This window comes from Amphiura filiformis, chromosome 4 (assembly GCF_039555335.1).
Source record: "Amphiura filiformis chromosome 4, Afil_fr2py, whole genome shotgun sequence".
In the NCBI taxonomy this organism is placed as follows: domain Eukaryota; kingdom Metazoa; phylum Echinodermata; class Ophiuroidea; order Amphilepidida; family Amphiuridae; genus Amphiura; species Amphiura filiformis.
The window spans coordinates 50079720-50098188 of record NC_092631.1 but is presented as its reverse complement, the minus strand read 5'-3'; the positions used below and the strand labels follow the sequence as shown (position 1 = coordinate 50098188).

Genomic DNA, 18469 nt, shown 5'->3' with positions numbered 1-18469 from the left:
GTACGCTATTTGTAGAGGTCACGCGTCAATGGTAAGAGCACTGTGTATTGTGTATAGGAAAACGGACAGTAACTGCAGTATGCAATGTGTTGTAATTTCGTTTTGGTATACCAGAACGAAATTCAAATTTCACGATATCTTTGCTAAACGAATTAATCTGCAAGAAATTTTTTGCACATAAGCATTATGTAGCCAGAGGTTTCCAGTGATATAAAAATCTCAACTTTTTTTGAGAAAAGTGGGGGGGGGGGGTGATGCTGTGGATCACGAAATGCCCATTTAAATACTTAACCGATAAATGCTAATAAATTCCATGTACGCCTCATTTTATTTTCAGGTATTCCAAAGACACAAAATGAGCAACATAATGATTGTTGACTTAACACGGTTTGGAAATAATTTCTTCATATTTTTGGTGTTATCTGTCGTTTACATATCCTTCCTAAAATACCGAAGTACGAATATTTCCAAACATCTAAATTAGCTAAAAATTTAGGACATGTTACAAAACTATATTTTCTAGAATTTTAGAAGAATACTTTTAACATTGGCCGGTTATTTTTCACACAGCGACGTTAACTAGGCAATGTACTATTACCTATAACATACACTAAAACACCAAAGTACGAATATTTCCAAACATCTAAATTAGCTAAAAATTTAGGACATGTTACAAAACTATATTTTCTAGAATTTTAGACGAATACTTTTAATATTGGCCAGTTATTTTTCACACAGCGATGTTAACTAGGCAAATCCCCATACTTCTAACGTACGCTATTTGTAGAGGTCACGCGTCAATGGTAAGAGCACTGTGTATTGTGTATAGGAAAACGGACAGTAACTGCAGTATGCAATGTGTTGTAATTTCGTTTTGGTATACTAGAACGAAATTCAAATTTCACGATATCTTTGCTAAACAAATTAATCTGCAAGAAATTTTTTGCACATAAACATTATGTAGCCAGAGGTTTCCAGTGATATAAAAATCTCAACTTTTTTTGCGAAAAGTGGGGGGGGGGGGGGTGATGCTGTGGATCACGAAATGCCCTTTTAAATACTTAACCGATAAATGCTAATAAATTCCATGTACGCCTCATTTTATTTTCAGGTATTCCAAAGACGCATAGATGGGAGTGTAGATTTCTTCCGTACATTTGCTAGTTATCGACGTGGTTTTGGCCAACTAGAGACAGAATTTTGGCTAGGAAATGATAATCTTCATCGGCTAACATCACAAGATGAATATGAATTAAGGATAGATCTGGAAGATTTTGATGATAATGAATCATATGCAGTGTACAGTCTCTTTTCCGTAGGTGGTGTTGATAATAACTACGAGCTAACTATTGGAGAGTATAGTGGAAATGCAGGTAAGAATTGGTTTTGTCCAGTATACATAAGCACATCACACATCCTTGTTGTAAATAAATTAAGTTTGATAATAAATACAGTGTTCATAGATAACCGGGGTACCATAGTTTCAACCACAGTTTGAAACCCTCCATCTTTAGATTTTGATTTGTTGGGCTGTTGTCTAATTATTGCATAATTATTAATCAATGGCTTATTATCATCTCTTCATGACTTGTAATGAATAATTGGTCATGATACATTATGCAGATCTCATGGTAAATGTCACTTTTCACCAGTCTGTGGAAATCATGTCAAATTGGTCCACTTTCAGTTGACAAAATAACCGCATGAAGTATCCCATGGCCGCTTTCAAAGTATGATGACACTGTATTAACCTGCATAACATTATATTACAGAAAATAATGTCTGCATAATGTTTACTACATGTTATTGTCCAGCAATGTCCAGAAAGCCAAGTAAGGCGAACAATTCTGTCCATAAAATGTTTTGATATGTTCACAAAATGTCTTCTTCAGATTTTTATAAGCAGTCACAATTCCTCTCCTAACTTACTTCAGCAAGGTAGCAGTGGCGTAGATTTCTTTTTGACATTGGGAGGGATGGTGTTGAAAAAAATTCTTGAAGAATAGTGAATCCAGCACCTTTTGGCAGCAGAATAAGTTGATGTTACAAATGTGTGCGAAGCGCGCGAAAATTTTTCTATTTTGAAGCTAAACTGATGAAATATGGTGCAAAAGTGGAATAAATGCGAGCGAAGCGCGCGAAAATTTGCACTTTTGGGGCTAAAATGGGCAAATATGAGGTTAATTTGGTCAGAAACCTATATTCAGGCGTCAACATTGGGGATCTACATTGGGGATCCCGGGATCTACGCCTGTGCAAGGTAGAAGTAGACAACTGACTGACCATAGACAATTTTTATATAAACCCATTGTTTCATCTAGTTACCTGCCTAACCCTCCCATCTGTCACTGTCTGTAGAGTATGTGACCATAGACCCCATAATGTGACCCGTTGTCCAATTCTGACATTATTATTAGACAATGGCTTATTATAAATATCATCTCTTCATCACTTGAAATGAATAATTGATCATGACGCACGATTCTACTGTGACCTTTCACTAGGATCCACAACATGCTCATCTATCAAGGCACTTATTCATTATTCATAACCTCATTAATAAACGCGATGCGTGCGATCCAATTACATTTAGTTATTTGTGAAAACGCGAACGCAAATCGAGGTCATTAATATCTCACAATTGACCGCAAAATGCGTAGTTGTTCCTAATGTCGCACACAATTGACCGGCGTTTGCGCGTTGCTGTGCGTCGAACAAACTGCTCGCGCGCTGGCTACCGTATTTGGATTGCGCGCTACCATATTTGCACAGATTGTGATACGCACTTTTGTTATTGGTCGTCCTGTTTTAGCCTGATCGATTTTTGGAAAGGGAAAATGTAAAAATCATCTATCTTTATAAACTTTTGAGCAAAATTTTGTGTTATTTTGTAAGGTGAAGAGACTAAAGTGACGGTTATGAATGAGGTTAATAACTTTGCATCGGTAATATGTCGGGCATTGTGAAAAATCTAAACATTTTGCTTTGGACCTCGGAATATATTCCTCGGTTCCAAAGGCAAAATGTTTAGATTGTTCACAATGCCCTCCAAATCATAGATATTTAAGCGTAGCGTAGATCGGAATGTACGCTTATTTGATGAAGTTAGGCGCGCTACTCCGCGTCGTGATACCTCTCTCACCCAAAAGGGTACAAAGTGCCATACATTTTCAGTTGTTTTGTCCGCATTAATGGCGGATTTTCGTAGGTTTTTGTGTCTTAATCCAAACTTCAAAGGCATTTCCTTTTTTGTTGGGATGTTATTCGTACAGATACACTGCTATTTTTAGGCAATCATTATGATTTGAACACAAAATTGGCAAGAAACAAAAAATTGGTAAAACCATCCGTTACGCCCTTTTCACGAAAAACGTCCTTGGCAGCTGGATACCAAAAAGTACCCAGCTCAGATGAGTGCGTAATGTCCGCGGAAACGTTCGCGTAGGACTTGCGTTTAGCCAACACGGTGTTGGCGGAATTCGCGAAGTATTTCTCGCGCTGGCGTGTCAAAATAATGGCAAAACTGCAGCCGCCTTGTCAAATGGCAAGATAGTTGAACTTGTAGCCTATGAGTTTCGATCAAGAAAGCTAAGTAGGCCTAAATGATAAAAGGAGAGCGTGGGAAGCTTGAAGTCTTGAATGGTATCAGCATTCAGCACAACTTAAAAAGACTTTGGATGGGTATTAGCCTAAATAGTTTCGCATTTAATTGGCATGCAGTAGGCCTATTTACCGTTTTTCACGACCGCTCTTTCAATTTCAACCCATCACTTTTCACTAAAGCGCTAAATAATTCCTGGTTGTTAATTTCCTTTTTGATGTGTTTTGTGTGTTTCTTTGTTATACTTAAATATTTTGTTATAGGACCTACTAGGCCTACGTAGTTATATTTTTTCCTTCAAATTAATTTGGTCTATTAAAGAAAATCTAAGAAACCTATAAAGAGGCCTATTTTCCAAATTACAGCCATTTTTTATTCAAATTTCGTTCAAATTCGCCCTAGCCCTACCTGGCGTGCTGGCGATGTTCACTGAAAACTATTTGGTCTTCATGATTCATTTTTGTTTTATATAGGCCTAAATGCATTTAAGTAGGGCCTAATAAGAATGAATTAAACATGATACTAAAATATTAAGATTTAGGGTATTATACCCTAACATGCTATAATACAGATTTTAGCATGTTAAATTAAGTAGGCCCTATAATACTTGGTGTAGACATAATTTGAACAAACTGTGATAACTTTATTTTGTTAAATAGGCCTGAACATAATTCGTAGGCGTATGTATAGGCTTAAGTTTAAAAAAATGTAACGAACTTGGCAAAGGAGATCATAATATGAGTAGGCCTAAGAGAGCAATGAGTAACACATGCATGTTAGGGCCTACGTGCTTATAATTGCCTACACTCTAAATTACAAGGATTTTAAGGATTGTAATTAGGGACCAATCAATTTTAGATTTAAAATTAATCGTATAGATTCAAATCTAATATCTTGGAATAGATCATCAGGATTATATAAAAGTCATAAAGTTCGTTAATTATGTATCCTTGAAATTTAGAGTGTATACTTTAACAAAATTATTAAACAAAACCGAATGAACGCGAAACAATTATGATTTTTTTTATAGACAAACACAGTCAACGCTGGCTGGATGGAACATGGTGGACGAATTAGACTTACACGACGAATATGCACTTTATTTGAAATAGGCCTATCTAATATATTGACATGATAATCGACCTATGAGTAGGAACAATTATGAATTTCATTCAATTTTATTTTTTTTGTTGGGCTGGGGCGAATTTGAAATGTATATTATTATAGGCCTACTTATATCAATGGCCAAAGTGTGAAAAACTTGCAGTAAGAATATAGGCCTAAATCGTATTATCAAATATATTCCTGAATGAATATACAACATCATTTTACTCATACTGTTTGAAGTAATATCCGGGAATAATATGCGGTCTTTTAGGCCTACATATTATGATACAAGGCCTAAAATATTAATGATTGCTATGACACACATCATCAGCATCATGGCCTACAAATCATGCTAACTTTCAAAAGTTCGATTGAAATAATAGTATGCAACTCGTGATTTGTTTGTATTTGGATTGAAATGTTCTCGTTCTTTTTGACGTACAGCTTCAAAACACAATGTTGTATTCAAGGTAAAAAAAATAAATTTCTTTTTAAACATTTAACATTTGCAAAACGAAAACACGCAACCAAACAAGCATACAAAAATAAACTACCAAACAAGGAAAAAAAACCCAACCAAACAAAAACAAATCATCAAAACACACACAAAAAAGAATCAAATAAAAAAAAAATTAATAAAATTAATAAAATTAATAAAATTAATAAAATTAATAAAAGCTACAAAACACTGCATAAATAAAAGATATATCAAATTTCAAAATGTTAAATGCATCTTTCTCCCAATTATGCTTCGGAAACAAAACAAAGGAGATGTAAAAACAAAAAACAAACAAGGAAACAAACATAAACAAAAACCAATAACTTCAATAAAACAAACAAACAAAACACGGTCTAGCCTTGCTTGGGTCTACTGTGGGCCTACCACAAGCTACCAGAGAAGATCATGAGAATTCTTATGATCCTCTCTAGGCCTATCAATCAAATTACTTGGCAAATTTCACTGGCAACACGTAAATTCTCCAAATTGAGTGCGTTTAGCTTCAGTACGCTTTGAAGAAAGCACTCATGGCGTACAGCAATGCGTACTACAATGCGAAGTCGCGATTGTTGATTTCAGTACGCATAGACCAAAACAAATTCCTTCGACTTCACTGCGTACCCACCTACGCGCTATAACAATCCGTTCTAGCCTCCTTCGGAGGCGAAGGAGCGTTACGATTTCAATGCTCCAAATAACCGATGCGCAGTTATTAACCTCTAAACCACAATACATTTGTACATTCATTGAATGAACTTTGAAAATTTGGGTACAAAAAAAAAATTGCACTATGATCGTTTTATGGAGGTTATTGAGCTATGCCATTGGGATGAGGCCATTGTGGTCCATAGTGATTTACCAGCCTGTGGAAATCATGTCAAAATGGTTCACTGTCAGTTGACAAAACAATCAGTGAAGTATTCCATGTCTATCAAATTATGATGCCTTTATCAAACTATACTACATAATGCTAATATCACAGAAAATATGTTAACATAATTAGTACTACATTTTGTTGTCTTGATCTGTCCAGTAATGCCTTGGTTATAACAAAGTAATCAGCGGAACCAGCAAAACATGTCCAAAGACCTAATCGAGGCTAATAACATGTCTTGATATATCCAGAATTTCTTTTAACAATAATATTTATTGATCATGAGATGTGACTCTATTGTGACCTTTTACCTATCTGTAGAAATCATGTCAGCATTTCTTGATATATCCACATATTGATAATAAACCAGCAAAACATGTCCATAAATGTTCAGAAACCCAAATAAGACCAATAAATTTGGCCATAACATGCCTTGATATATCCAGAAATGTCTCCGATCAACAAATTCAATCAGAGGCAGTGACAAAACATGTCCATAAATATCAAGGAATGTCCTGGTGTCCTAGATTTATGGGCAACATTATGCAGTGTCTGTATTTTGGCTGTGCCTACTGGTATGTGGATTTAAAGACATTGTGTATAAAAATGTTACAATAGTGTGTCTCGTAACGCCATGTAGGGTTTTGCAGTGACAGATTCAAATCAGTGCTAAACGCAGTGATGTTGCTACCGTAAGGGCAAACCAGCCTTTGCATCTGAGTTGAGATTGGAATTCCAGTTTCCTTTCTCATGAAGGACTAAGAGTAAAATTGTACAATTGTGTTTGGAGTGGCCTTCTCTCCTTTCTCCTTTTCCTTGCTATTTTCTTCCATTTCTTGCAAAAGCTATCTAGTCGAGCATGCATTTTTTAGCCTACACTGGCTATCCAGGCTTGTGCTTTTTTTAGTATGAGTTTGGAACAGTCCATGGATTTGCCATGGATTAGCATATGTCCCTCACGGACCAACCTGGGTAAACAAACAAATCTCCCTTCTGCAGGTGTGTATACACCCTGCATGATTAGGTTAGCCCAAGCGATTTGAATCTGCCACAGCAGAGATGATACATACTATATACGTTCAGTGGTTATAACAAATTTTTGATCATCTTTATCCCATTCTCACTTTGTCTTCTCAGGTGATGCTTTAGCTAGCAACAACCATCAAGAATTTACAACCAAAGATAGAGATAATGACAATTGGGCCAGCAAGAACTGTGCCAAGGAATACCATGGTGCTTGGTGGCATAATTCGTGCTATTATGCTTCACTTAATGGGGACTATCAAGGAGGAATGACTGAGATATATGGCAAAGGCATCATCTGGTATCAATGGAAAGGATATTATTATTCCTTGAAACGGTCAGAGATGAAATTTAGAATGGTTGATGGTTAAAGAATACAGGTGGATGTTGTGAGAACAGTTTGTCTTCTTCAGTTTTTACCTTGAGAAGTCATTTAAAATTAACAATGAGGTAATACGCAGTTACTAATATTGGCTGGAAAATTATAATGGGAAACAACCACTGCATTGATAATTTTTGATCAACTTTTGTGACAGCAGGATCAGGATATAAAGGAAGAGTGAACTTCTTTAAGGGTGAAATAAAATTACATAGGGAAATAAAATATAATGACATTGTGTTCATGCTTGTGAGAGTGACATCACATCCCCTTAACAATAAGCCTTTACGAAAGTATGTGCTTCAAGCAAATGGCAAGTACAAGATATTTTTCCCCGTATCTTCAAAGTTAGACTGAAGAGGAGCATCTTTATATTTTTGTGTATTCCTCTAGTTTTTGATGTTATATAAGTTATACAAGATCTGTACTATTGTTTGATTTATAATTTTTTGAACTATTGTCTATGTTTTTCATAAAGGTGAAGAAGTTCTACAATTGCTGCATTTTACTTATTCTTTGGTGGATTGGAATTCAACAAAACCATTACATTTTATCTATTCCAAAACTTTTCTAACCTGTTTATGTTACCAACTACTCGAATTTGCTGGAAATCTTAGTTCCATGTAAATTTGCGGTTTAATTGCCTACCTAACATCACTATTAGTGAGAACATTACATAAGCAGCAGAAAGTGAAAATTAAGAAGTTCCCCTGTTATGAGGTGACATCTGTATGCCAGTGGCAGTATGGTAATCCACGTTTGAATGTCACTGATGTTGCAATGTATCAATCATCATGATGCGAGCTCTTGGAACCACAGTAACCTCCTCTTATTTGATTTGCATCTTTTACTGCCTTCATATTTTTATAGACAATTTTAAAACGAGTCCATCCTTTAAAAGTATCATTACAGCCTTCCAAAACTTAAGGTTAAGCCAAAATTACCTACAGTGAGTCAGTTGGTGCCAAACAAAAGCAATAATGGATATATGTAGTGCGATCAAGCAAAATCAGTCGAAACTCGGATATATACAATTTTCAGTTTCTTATAGGATAGTAAAAAGCGTTGACAAAGCTGGATGTTGCAGAAAACCCCATTGAAATTGAACAAGCAGTTCCAAAGATATGAGCAATTAAAGAGTTTCCAAAATAACAGAAAACAAAAGTAAATAGTTCCTTTGTTTGGCTATATCTCAAAATCAATATTTCCGAGTGCCGACTGATTTTGCTTGATCGAATCACATATAGTTTGATCAGCTCGTAATCAGCGGGACTTATAACATCGCGGATTAATATCAATACATTTTGTTTGGAGAATTGTCTTGTGACACCTCGCCAGAAGTATTACAAATTATTAATTGAAGTCCTATACTTTGTCTATACTTTCTTTAACACTCAAAATATAGACCGGGCAGATCAACTACATCACTCTTAACGTGGGTCTACTTTTCGTCGTAGTGGTAAAAGCCTAATAATTCCCGCCGATTGCGAGCTGATCAAAGTATATTTGAATTCAATTGGAAACGTCTTTTGGATTGTGAGTTGTGGCAGATTATACCAAACCCTTCTTTTGATATTATTTGTTTCAACTCAAGAACCACAAGACCTATTATAGAACTGCAGGTGATATAGTTGAATTCATTCTTTTTTCAATGGTATTTACATTTTTCATACATATCAAGAAGCTAACATGAAGGATTTGGTTCAGCATAAACTTTAGCTACCAAACCGTCATCCAATCTCCAGACCAATTGACAGTCCGTCCACACTGGTATATTTTGTACAATATTATTTTTGATGTACAAAGAGAATAGAGATATTAAAACTATAATTTTTATGTTTGTTGTACCAGTATTACAGTAAAAAAATTTATTTGGATGAATACAGCATGACCAATACTCACGTACACCGAGTGACGAAGAAGTGAACCCAACTTACTCCTGATTGGCTCGTATTTCTAATGTCTTTTGATTGGGTTGATCAGTATTTCTGCTCCACTCACATTTTGTCCTTTTGTGTTCATTCAAATAAATTTCTTACTGTAAATGGATTTAGTCATCTTATAAAAGGTATTTTCTGTTAACATGTGAACTGTACGAGTATTTTAGCAATAAATTGGAAGTGACGTGAAAAGACACAAATTGAGTTGAGTACATCAAGTTAGATACTCTCACATGGTATTCCAGCCTTTATTAACACATGCGTGTAAAGAAGGATTTCGTGATCCTAGCATCCTCTTTTTATGACATTTGTCAGTAGAATGATATCCACAAAAAAAGCTTATTCCAAAATTTTCAGTTGATTCCAATTTTGTGTTTGCGAGTTATGTATGATTATGTGTATTACACTGCTCCATAAGCTACTGTTGTAATTTGAGGATATTTTTGCTAACGAATTAATCTGCAAGAAAGTTTTGGTACATAAACATTATGTAGCCAGACGTTTCAAGTGGTATAAAAACTTTTTGTTCGGGGGGGGGGGGTGAAGCTGTGGATCACGAAACGCACTTTTAAGTTTCGTGGTAAATCCTAACACTTACCATGCATTTACATACCCAGCAAACACAAAACGTTTAAATGTTGGGTTATATAAAGGGTACATTAATGGTATAAAACGTTTTCATAACATTAAATAACATTTGTTGGTAATTTACTGCACAGCAAACACAAATGTTTTACAGAAAACATTTAAATGTCGGGTTATATAAAGGGTATAAAAACGTTTTAATAACATTCCAAAAACATTTTTGAAAACTTGGTACAAATCATTCTAAACAGAATGTTATTTTGGAGTTGAAAAATATTTTGCAAAAAATGTTTGCCCAAAATATTTACAATAATGTTTTTAAAATGTTTTCACGACCTTTATATAACCCGACATTTAAATGTTATAAAAACGTTTTGTAAAAACATTTTAAGAATATTTCTGCGTTTGCTGGGTTCAAATATTTTAACATAATGTTATTTAAGTATTGACACAATATTTAGCAAAAATGTTTGCAAAAATAGTTTACAATAACATTTTTTGAAAACATTACAAAATAGTGTTGTAGTGTGTTTTCATACAAAACGTTTTAAAACGTTATCATGACCTTTATATAACCCGACATTTTAATGTTATTAAAACGTTTTTACCTAAACCAAAAGCCAAAATATAACTTATTTAAAACGTTTTTGTGTTTGCTGGGTAGTGTGTTTTTAATCAAGGATGTAAAATTCCCGGGATAAAATTCAAATACATCCTCTTCTCTTTCTGCCTTTCTCTCTCCCTTCTCTCTTTCCAGACTCCTCCAGTCCCTCTGCATGTCTGTTCTTTCTCTCCCACTTTCAGTTTTTCTATCTGGCGAAGTCTTACGTTTAGGCTAAGTAAATCTTTTGGCAAACAGAACACATTGATGGTTCAGTGGCACAAAGACACATGTCTATAAGATGCTGTGTGAAAGATTGCCTGTAATGCTTAGATCTTTCATGCATATACTCCCATGCTGTAAATGGATTGCACTCTGCACAAGTGAATGCAATGAATAATTATACAACTGCCTATGGACTTGCATCTTTGTGCCACTGTGCTATTGAAATGTCTCCACAATGCTGATATCAACAGTTTGAACTTGAAACATGCTTAAAGGCCCTTTCAGTGATTTCACAGGAACATTAAAAAAAAATGGAAATTTGTCAGAGTTGCTTAGAAATAAAGAATAAGTCTATAGAATTTCATTCAACCACTTTTCCCCTGAATACATCGACAAATTAGTCAAAAAACAGAAGTTTTAGAAAGGTTTTCTACTTCAACTCAGATCGACTCACGAAAATCGAGATTTTTCGTACAGTGCGCCACCAATCGACTGGAAAAACTTCCTAGTCCAGTGTTTCTAACACGGGGAAGTAGAGTCTAAATTGATTTAAAACAGACGCTTAATTTTTGTAGTAGAAAACAAAATAAGCAATTAAAGGTCACCGAGCTCCGAGGCAAACTAACGGTCAATTCAAATATGAAAAACAGTTAAAATTGTGTATTTTGTTTAAAATAGTAGCTACTGATGTAATAAGTAGTAGAAACAATACGCAACGCGTGTTGGTACGTGGAGAGAGAGCTTCTTTCGATCTCGAGTCGGACTTTTTGTACTGTCAGCATCAAAAGTCCAGAATCATGCAAATGCTTTATTTTGTCTAAAATACACGGCTTTCGACCGAACCACTAGCAGGCTATGTTAGCACATCTATGCCAATTACAAAGGTACCAAAATCTGAATTTTGATGATTTTTACGATCGTCCGGATGAGCAAATCACTGAATGGGCCTTTAATATGGTGAGTGTGATGGCTGGAGCCATATTTTTCTAGTTTTAGCCATTCAACTAAACTAAACAAACTTCAGTATATTTCTTAATATTACTACAGTGATTTTATAAAAAAAACATGGGAACTGAGCCAAAGAAGCCAATAATCACATTTCCATAGGTCTTTTAAGGGATCTGGAATGAGTGTTTTGAGCATTTCGACAGTATTTTTTGTGGGATATTAGAGCACATCAGACATATCGAATTGCATTCTGAATACGAAGAATGTCCTTCTGATATCAAATAATTTTGATTTTTTGAAATTTGCAATGTAATACACATTTTATGGCAAATGATTAAAAATTGATATTTTTAATAATTAACAGTACTCGAAGTAAACTTTATAAATCTGATAATATGTACTTAAAGTGTATGTAGGTGGGATGAAAAGCCGATGATCAATTGAAAATTTTGACCTTTCGTATTGAAGATATGGATTTTTTTCCCAAAACACCAAAAAGATTTGGTCTTTTTGTGAAAAAATCCATATCTTCAATATGAAAGGTCAAAATTTTCAATTGATTGTCAGCTTTTCCTCCCAGCTACATACACTTTAATATTTATAAAATTTACGTCGAGGACTGTTGTATATCAAAAATGTGAAAAATATCAAATTTTAATAATTTGTCATAAAATTTGTATTATATCGTACATTTCAAAAATGAAAATTATTTGATATCAGAAAGACATTCTTCGTATTCAGAATGCAATTTGATATGTCTGATGTGCTCTCATGTCCCACAAAAATACTGTCAAAACGCTCATTCCAGATCCCTTAAGAGAATTGAAGAAAATCTTTCAGTGTAACTATTATTTTCTTTATCTAATTCAAAGTAAATAAGTATTGGAAATTTTAAACAACTCCAGACCCCTTTTCCCTTTGACCCACTTAACTTTGTGCCCTTCAAATTGAATAAATTGATTGTGACATTCAAAACTTAAAGAGGAAGGATGGGGAAGATACAAGAGATTCAACTTAGGAATTGAGAATTTCTGTGATTAGGGACTGTTCACAAACACTTGTTAAGGGGGCCTGATGCAAAAAGGGGGGAGCTGAAATTTTTTGACCCTCCTAAGGGGGGGGGGCCTGAAAAAAATGACCACAAATTTTCCTGGAAAAATTAAGTTTATATGCTTTTCTATGGGGTTGACCCATAATTTTCATGTCAAAAAGGGGGGCCCTGAACTTTTTGGGGTCTGTAAAGGGGGGCCTCGAAAAAATTTTGTGATGAAATTTTTTTGCATCAGGCCCCCCTTACAAGTGTTTGTGAACGGTCCCTTAAACATACTGAAAGAATTATTTATTTTTTAAACATACAATATGGGACACAGACATTAACTTGAATTTGAAGATAAATAGAAAAGATGATCCCAATTACCAATTCAAATCCTCCCCATAATCCTGATATTCTAACCACTAAAGAATTATAGATAAATAAAGATGATAAAACCGTTGGTAGCATCACTTATTCTAAACAATCACTCTTTTGTATGAAAGTAAACAATGCATAAATATTGCCATATTGTAAGATTTATTTTATGATATTTCCAAAAAATGATTGGTATATTTCTTCACAAAATGTTAGTTTTCACCATCAGTTACCCTGCAAACACAAAACGTTTTCAACATTATTTGCAGAAGGTTAGAAAATGTTGCCAGAAAATGTTTAAATGTCAGGTTTTTTAAAGGGTATAAAATATTTAGATAACATTCTGAGTGCAAAATATTCCAACATAATGTTATTTAAGTGTTGACAAAATATTTGCAAAAAGTATTTTTACAATAACATTTTGACAACATTTAAAACATTTGTTGCAGTGATGGTGCTTTCATACACAAAACCTTTTTATGATCATAATAAAATGCAACATTTAATGTTAAATTTAAAAATGTTTTACCAAAACATAAGGGAGTGGAGGAAGATGCACCCAGAAATCCACATTAAGGACCAATTTTCTGAGTACAGTAATCATGGTAATGTGGAGAATGTTCAAATTCTATGGGCACTGAATGTCTAACAACTTCTGACATATGTGACACGATCAAGGGAAATGAGTCGGATGTCACTAATATTGATTTAGAGATATTGGCAAAGAAAGTGTTAAAATTCTTTTGTTTTATACTGTTTTCAGCGATTGATAAAATTGACGTAACTTCACAAAAGAAATTTGTATCAACATGGGGTTTTCAGTTTCTGAAAGCCCTAAATGTCCTCTTTAAAAACATGTGTAAAACTCATTTTCGACCAGGGCTGACATGTGACTCATTCGGTCATTCCCCGTGATCATGTCACATATGTGTCAGTTGTTGGAGGCTACAGTTCACCTTTTGCATGAAAGGCTTTTCTCTAACAACTTTAGTAATCCTGCAGCACCCAAAGGAAAAACTAGTTTCTATAGGGTTCCTGGCATATAGGTACTCTAATTCCTAAGGCCTATGGGTGAAGTCAACTGCAACCAAGTGAATCAAGCTCAAGTTTGCTTATGGCAAGACAACTAATTCTTGATGATGGATTCAATTGACACAAAACTGTTAGCAAAATAAATAAATCCACTGTTTTCTTGTTCTATAGATTGTGTTAACCTTTCATGCCAGGTTATGACATCCAAGCCCCTGTTAAAAATAACCTGTCAAAGAGTAAGCTTCTTGATCTCACCTGATATGTCACTGTCTATTTTGTATTTTGACCCTTTCATATATTTTGACCCTGGTCAGGATATTGGCAGGATTTTTAGCATTAAAGAAGACAGATCTCAAACTAATTAATCACAAGAAAAATTAATCATAATCAGTTTTGGAGATGTGAAACATGATATTAAATTATTAATGGTATCAATAAATTTGTATGCAATCAGCAACCTGCATGTAGTAAGATGTACCCAGGCAGGGCCGTAGCAAGGTATGAAATAGTGGGGCGGCCATATGGCGGGGGTCTGGGGGCCGGCTGAGGCCCCCAGCGAAATCAAGGGGCAGAGCCCCTTATGGGGAAGTTGAGGGCGAAGCCCCTGAAGCTCTCGCATTTTGAGGTACACAATGTGCGTAAAACCCGGTATGTGAATTGAAACTACTCACATCATTTGTATGAATGTAAATGTACATAAAGTGCTAAAAACTAGTTTTAGGGGTATCAAAACTTGTATCGTTTTTTTTTACTGCCATATGGTCAAAAATTGGCCTATCTCATTTAGATGTTTTTAACCTTAACGCAAGAACTACACACATATAATTCAAATCGCTAAACAATAAAACATTACTGTCTGATATTGTGATTATTGTTAGCATAATAAATAATAATACCGATATAGAATGTTGGAATGATGTGGTGAAAATCGTTCATGTTTAAATATTTTTCTTGCCTGCAAGAGCTTTTTTCTTGCATTTAAGAAATTTGAAAGTAGGTCATCATACACAAAATGTATTGTGTTTAGTTTTCAAACACACAAGATAAAGCTTTTGCATGCAAGTACAAAATGCAAACATGCAAGAAAATTATTCTTGCATTCAAGAAGAAAATTCATGCATGAAAGATTTTTTTGTATTTCCAAAATTCTTTGGGAAGGTTTCTCCTTTATTTTATTAGCAATATCAATCGGGTAAGTTCAATGAAATGAGGCTGAAGAAATTAATTAAAACACAAATTGCATATCCATGCATAATAACACTAAAAATAGGTTAGCCAAAGTTTTTATATTAGGGAAATTAATTTTTCTTCCAATGATTATTTACCTGGGGGGTTCTGGGTGAGGGCCAAGGATTTGTATAGTTCAGGGTTAAGCCTGTACGGTTTTCTTTAAATGAAAGGTTAGGACAAAAAAATAAAACAATTATAATTATTGATAGGAGCGGCACGGGCCAGCCTGAAAATGAAGAAATCGACTAGACATGGAGTCTAGTGAGGTGTCCCTAAACTATAATAGTCTATGATCTGATGACTATTTCTCATTGATATTTTGTTGCATAATATTTTCTTCTCAGGTGGCAAGGATGAGAGGCTGGTACCGTGCAGTGCTCCCCCACCCACCCACACCTTTATCTTTTTCTTTAAAAAAAAAAAAAAAAAAAAAAAAAAAAAAAATCAATTTTTTTTTTTTTTTTTTTTTTTGATTTTTTTTTTTTTGGCAAAAAGTGGGGCGGCCATGGCCGCCCGGCCACCTGGTTGCGACGGCCCTGTACCCAGGCACAGATCCACGGAAACTGGAACCTGCTCAAAAAATATTTGGCTGGCTTCACTTTCCCAAATTGGTCAACCCACATTTTTCATCGTGGGCATTCAGCATGTTCAGGGGGAGTCCAGGTGGACAATCTGGGGGAGTCCGATGAAGGAGGGGGCTGAATCCATATCCTAAAAAGAGGATGCTAGAATCATGAAAATACCCAGACTTTAAGGTCAAAACTTTAGCTATGATTGTTACACAGGGGTCAATTAACCTGTGCATTAGCAATGAGACCATTATATAGCCCATAGTGCCAATTGCAGCAAAAAGATCACTAATTTAACAAAATTTTAAATTATAAAATTGAGTCATATGGTTACATTGACAAGGCACGGATTTCGTAAAAATAACAACAAAAAGGTCTTCAGTGTTGGAAATCACAAAAATAAATGCACACAAAAATAACTACATGCACAGTATTTCAAGGTGATTCTACCTGTTAATCAGGATATCCTTACATGGATGTACAAGAAATATTGAATATCCTTAGCATTAAGATACAGTGAATATCAAGTTTGGGACAAATCACTCTCTATAGGAACCAATGGATCCTGATACTATTTTAACTGTCTCATGCTTTCCTGTTTTAATTTCATATGACATCTTGGTTTCTATATATCCTACATTGAGAGAAAGTGACATAGACAACCAATATATCGAGTAAGCCTATTACCAGTTATGTTCACCCCCTGTATATTATCCTAAACAAAGACAGATATGTCATAATTGGAACCAGCAGCCAATAGCTGCATCTTTTAGTTCGAATTAAGACCTAATTAGTTGAAATCCTTCAAGAAATAAAGACACAACGATCCAAAAACCTAAGGGAGATGCCAATTTAAAAGTTGCAGTTTTCTCCATTGCATGTCCTATTGATTTGTACACAAACATGCAAAGCGTTCGCGAACAAGAGACCGAGCGCTGTGCGTCCATTGATAAGCACGTTAAAACTAGCCTTGTGCTTTCATTGATTAGAACACAAAAAAGGTTGTTTTAATTTTGACATATCTGTCTTTATTCAGTATTATACAGGGGTGAACACAACTGGTACCTTAGTTTTTTGGCTTACTGTACAACAGTTATAGAATACTATAGTGTATGATTGTTTGCAACGGAGTAAGATAACCTTTGGTTGTGATTGGAAAAGGTAGAACAAGTAAGGGATGCTACCTGAATCGATTGGGGAATCTATTCTTTACACCCTGATGTGGCAGAGACGTCAGTGCGCATTTCATTGGGCGCAGCCTCAAATCGCTAGCGTTTTCTCAGAGCGCACTTAAAGATGCGCATGCAACACAGCTGCTTCAACGCATTGACGTCATTGCCACATCAGGTGAAAAATGGTATAGACCCTACAATAAGCCCTATTCAATGAACCAACTGGAATGTTATAACAATTGAAATGGCAGCCATGTTGGGGGAAAGTTCTAAAATGACAGAGGGACAGGTCTCTAGATCGATTCCACAATCATTCATACCCCATCACCTGTTTTTATTGTATTATCATGCGAATTGCCCTGTGGTACCATATGGAGGGCAGAATTAAATGAGGATGACTCTACCTTCTGTACAGAGGGGCAGACGTTCAAAATTAGACCAAAACAAACAAACAAGTGCACAAAATTGCTAGAAATTGCCCTACCTGGACTGATAACTTTGCCAATTTGGGGAAATTTCTACTTTTTTGTGTACAACTATTTTACATTGTTGCTTTTTGTTGTTTTTGTCCTAACTTGGACATTGTGCCTGTGACTTAGGTCCTTGATCCTAAACCCTAATCCTCTAGACCAATCAGTATAGCTCTGTTATCCCTGTGTTGTACTTATCCTAATCTAAACACCAAATCCTCTTTATTCTGACCTTAATCACTCTACTACCAGTAATCCTACCTCTAATCCCAACCCTACCACTGTTCTTATTCCTGAAGGCATGCCTAAGCTTGGTGTTGACCCTTATTAGCTTACTTCTTAATTCTTTAGTTTGATCTTCTTAACATAATACAAATTCTTTCCAAAGTCAAATAGTTACACACAATTTCAAACATGCATTATCTAAATTGCAACAGTTCCCCATAATTCAAAATAATATTTTACATTGTAAATATTGAAGTTCTCCCAATCTTATAGGCATACTATTTTTCACCCTGGTGTGGCAGTGTTGTCAATGAATTGAGGCAATTGTTTCGCTCACGCATCTATGCGGCATCTTAAATTGTGTACATGTGTATGCCAGCGCTTTCAGCGAAGCTATTTGAAGCTGATGATGAAATGCGCACAGATGTCATTGTCACATCAGGGTGAACAACAGCGTAGGTCAGTATATTTTAAGAAACTTGTCCCGACATATTTTTGGCCATAAGAAACCAAAACAATTATACAGAATATAAAGATTGATTCATATTGCCAATACATTATTATAAATAAAGACTAGCACA

The 18469-nt window shown here is 35.1% G+C and overlaps 1 protein-coding gene across 1 annotated transcript in view; it reads left to right on the top strand.

Moving 5' to 3' along the window:
• Positions 1-9615, top strand: part of LOC140151021 (microfibril-associated glycoprotein 4-like) — a 78024-nt gene extending 68409 nt beyond the window's left edge. Inside the window, exons 4-5 of the mRNA XM_072173211.1 lie at positions 1112-1373; positions 7219-9615. Of these exons, the coding sequence (XP_072029312.1) occupies positions 1112-1373; positions 7219-7475 (519 nt within the window). The 3' untranslated portion in view covers positions 7476-9615. The remainder of the gene's footprint in view (positions 1-1111; positions 1374-7218) is intronic.
• The last annotated feature ends 8854 nt before the right edge of the window (positions 9616-18469 follow it).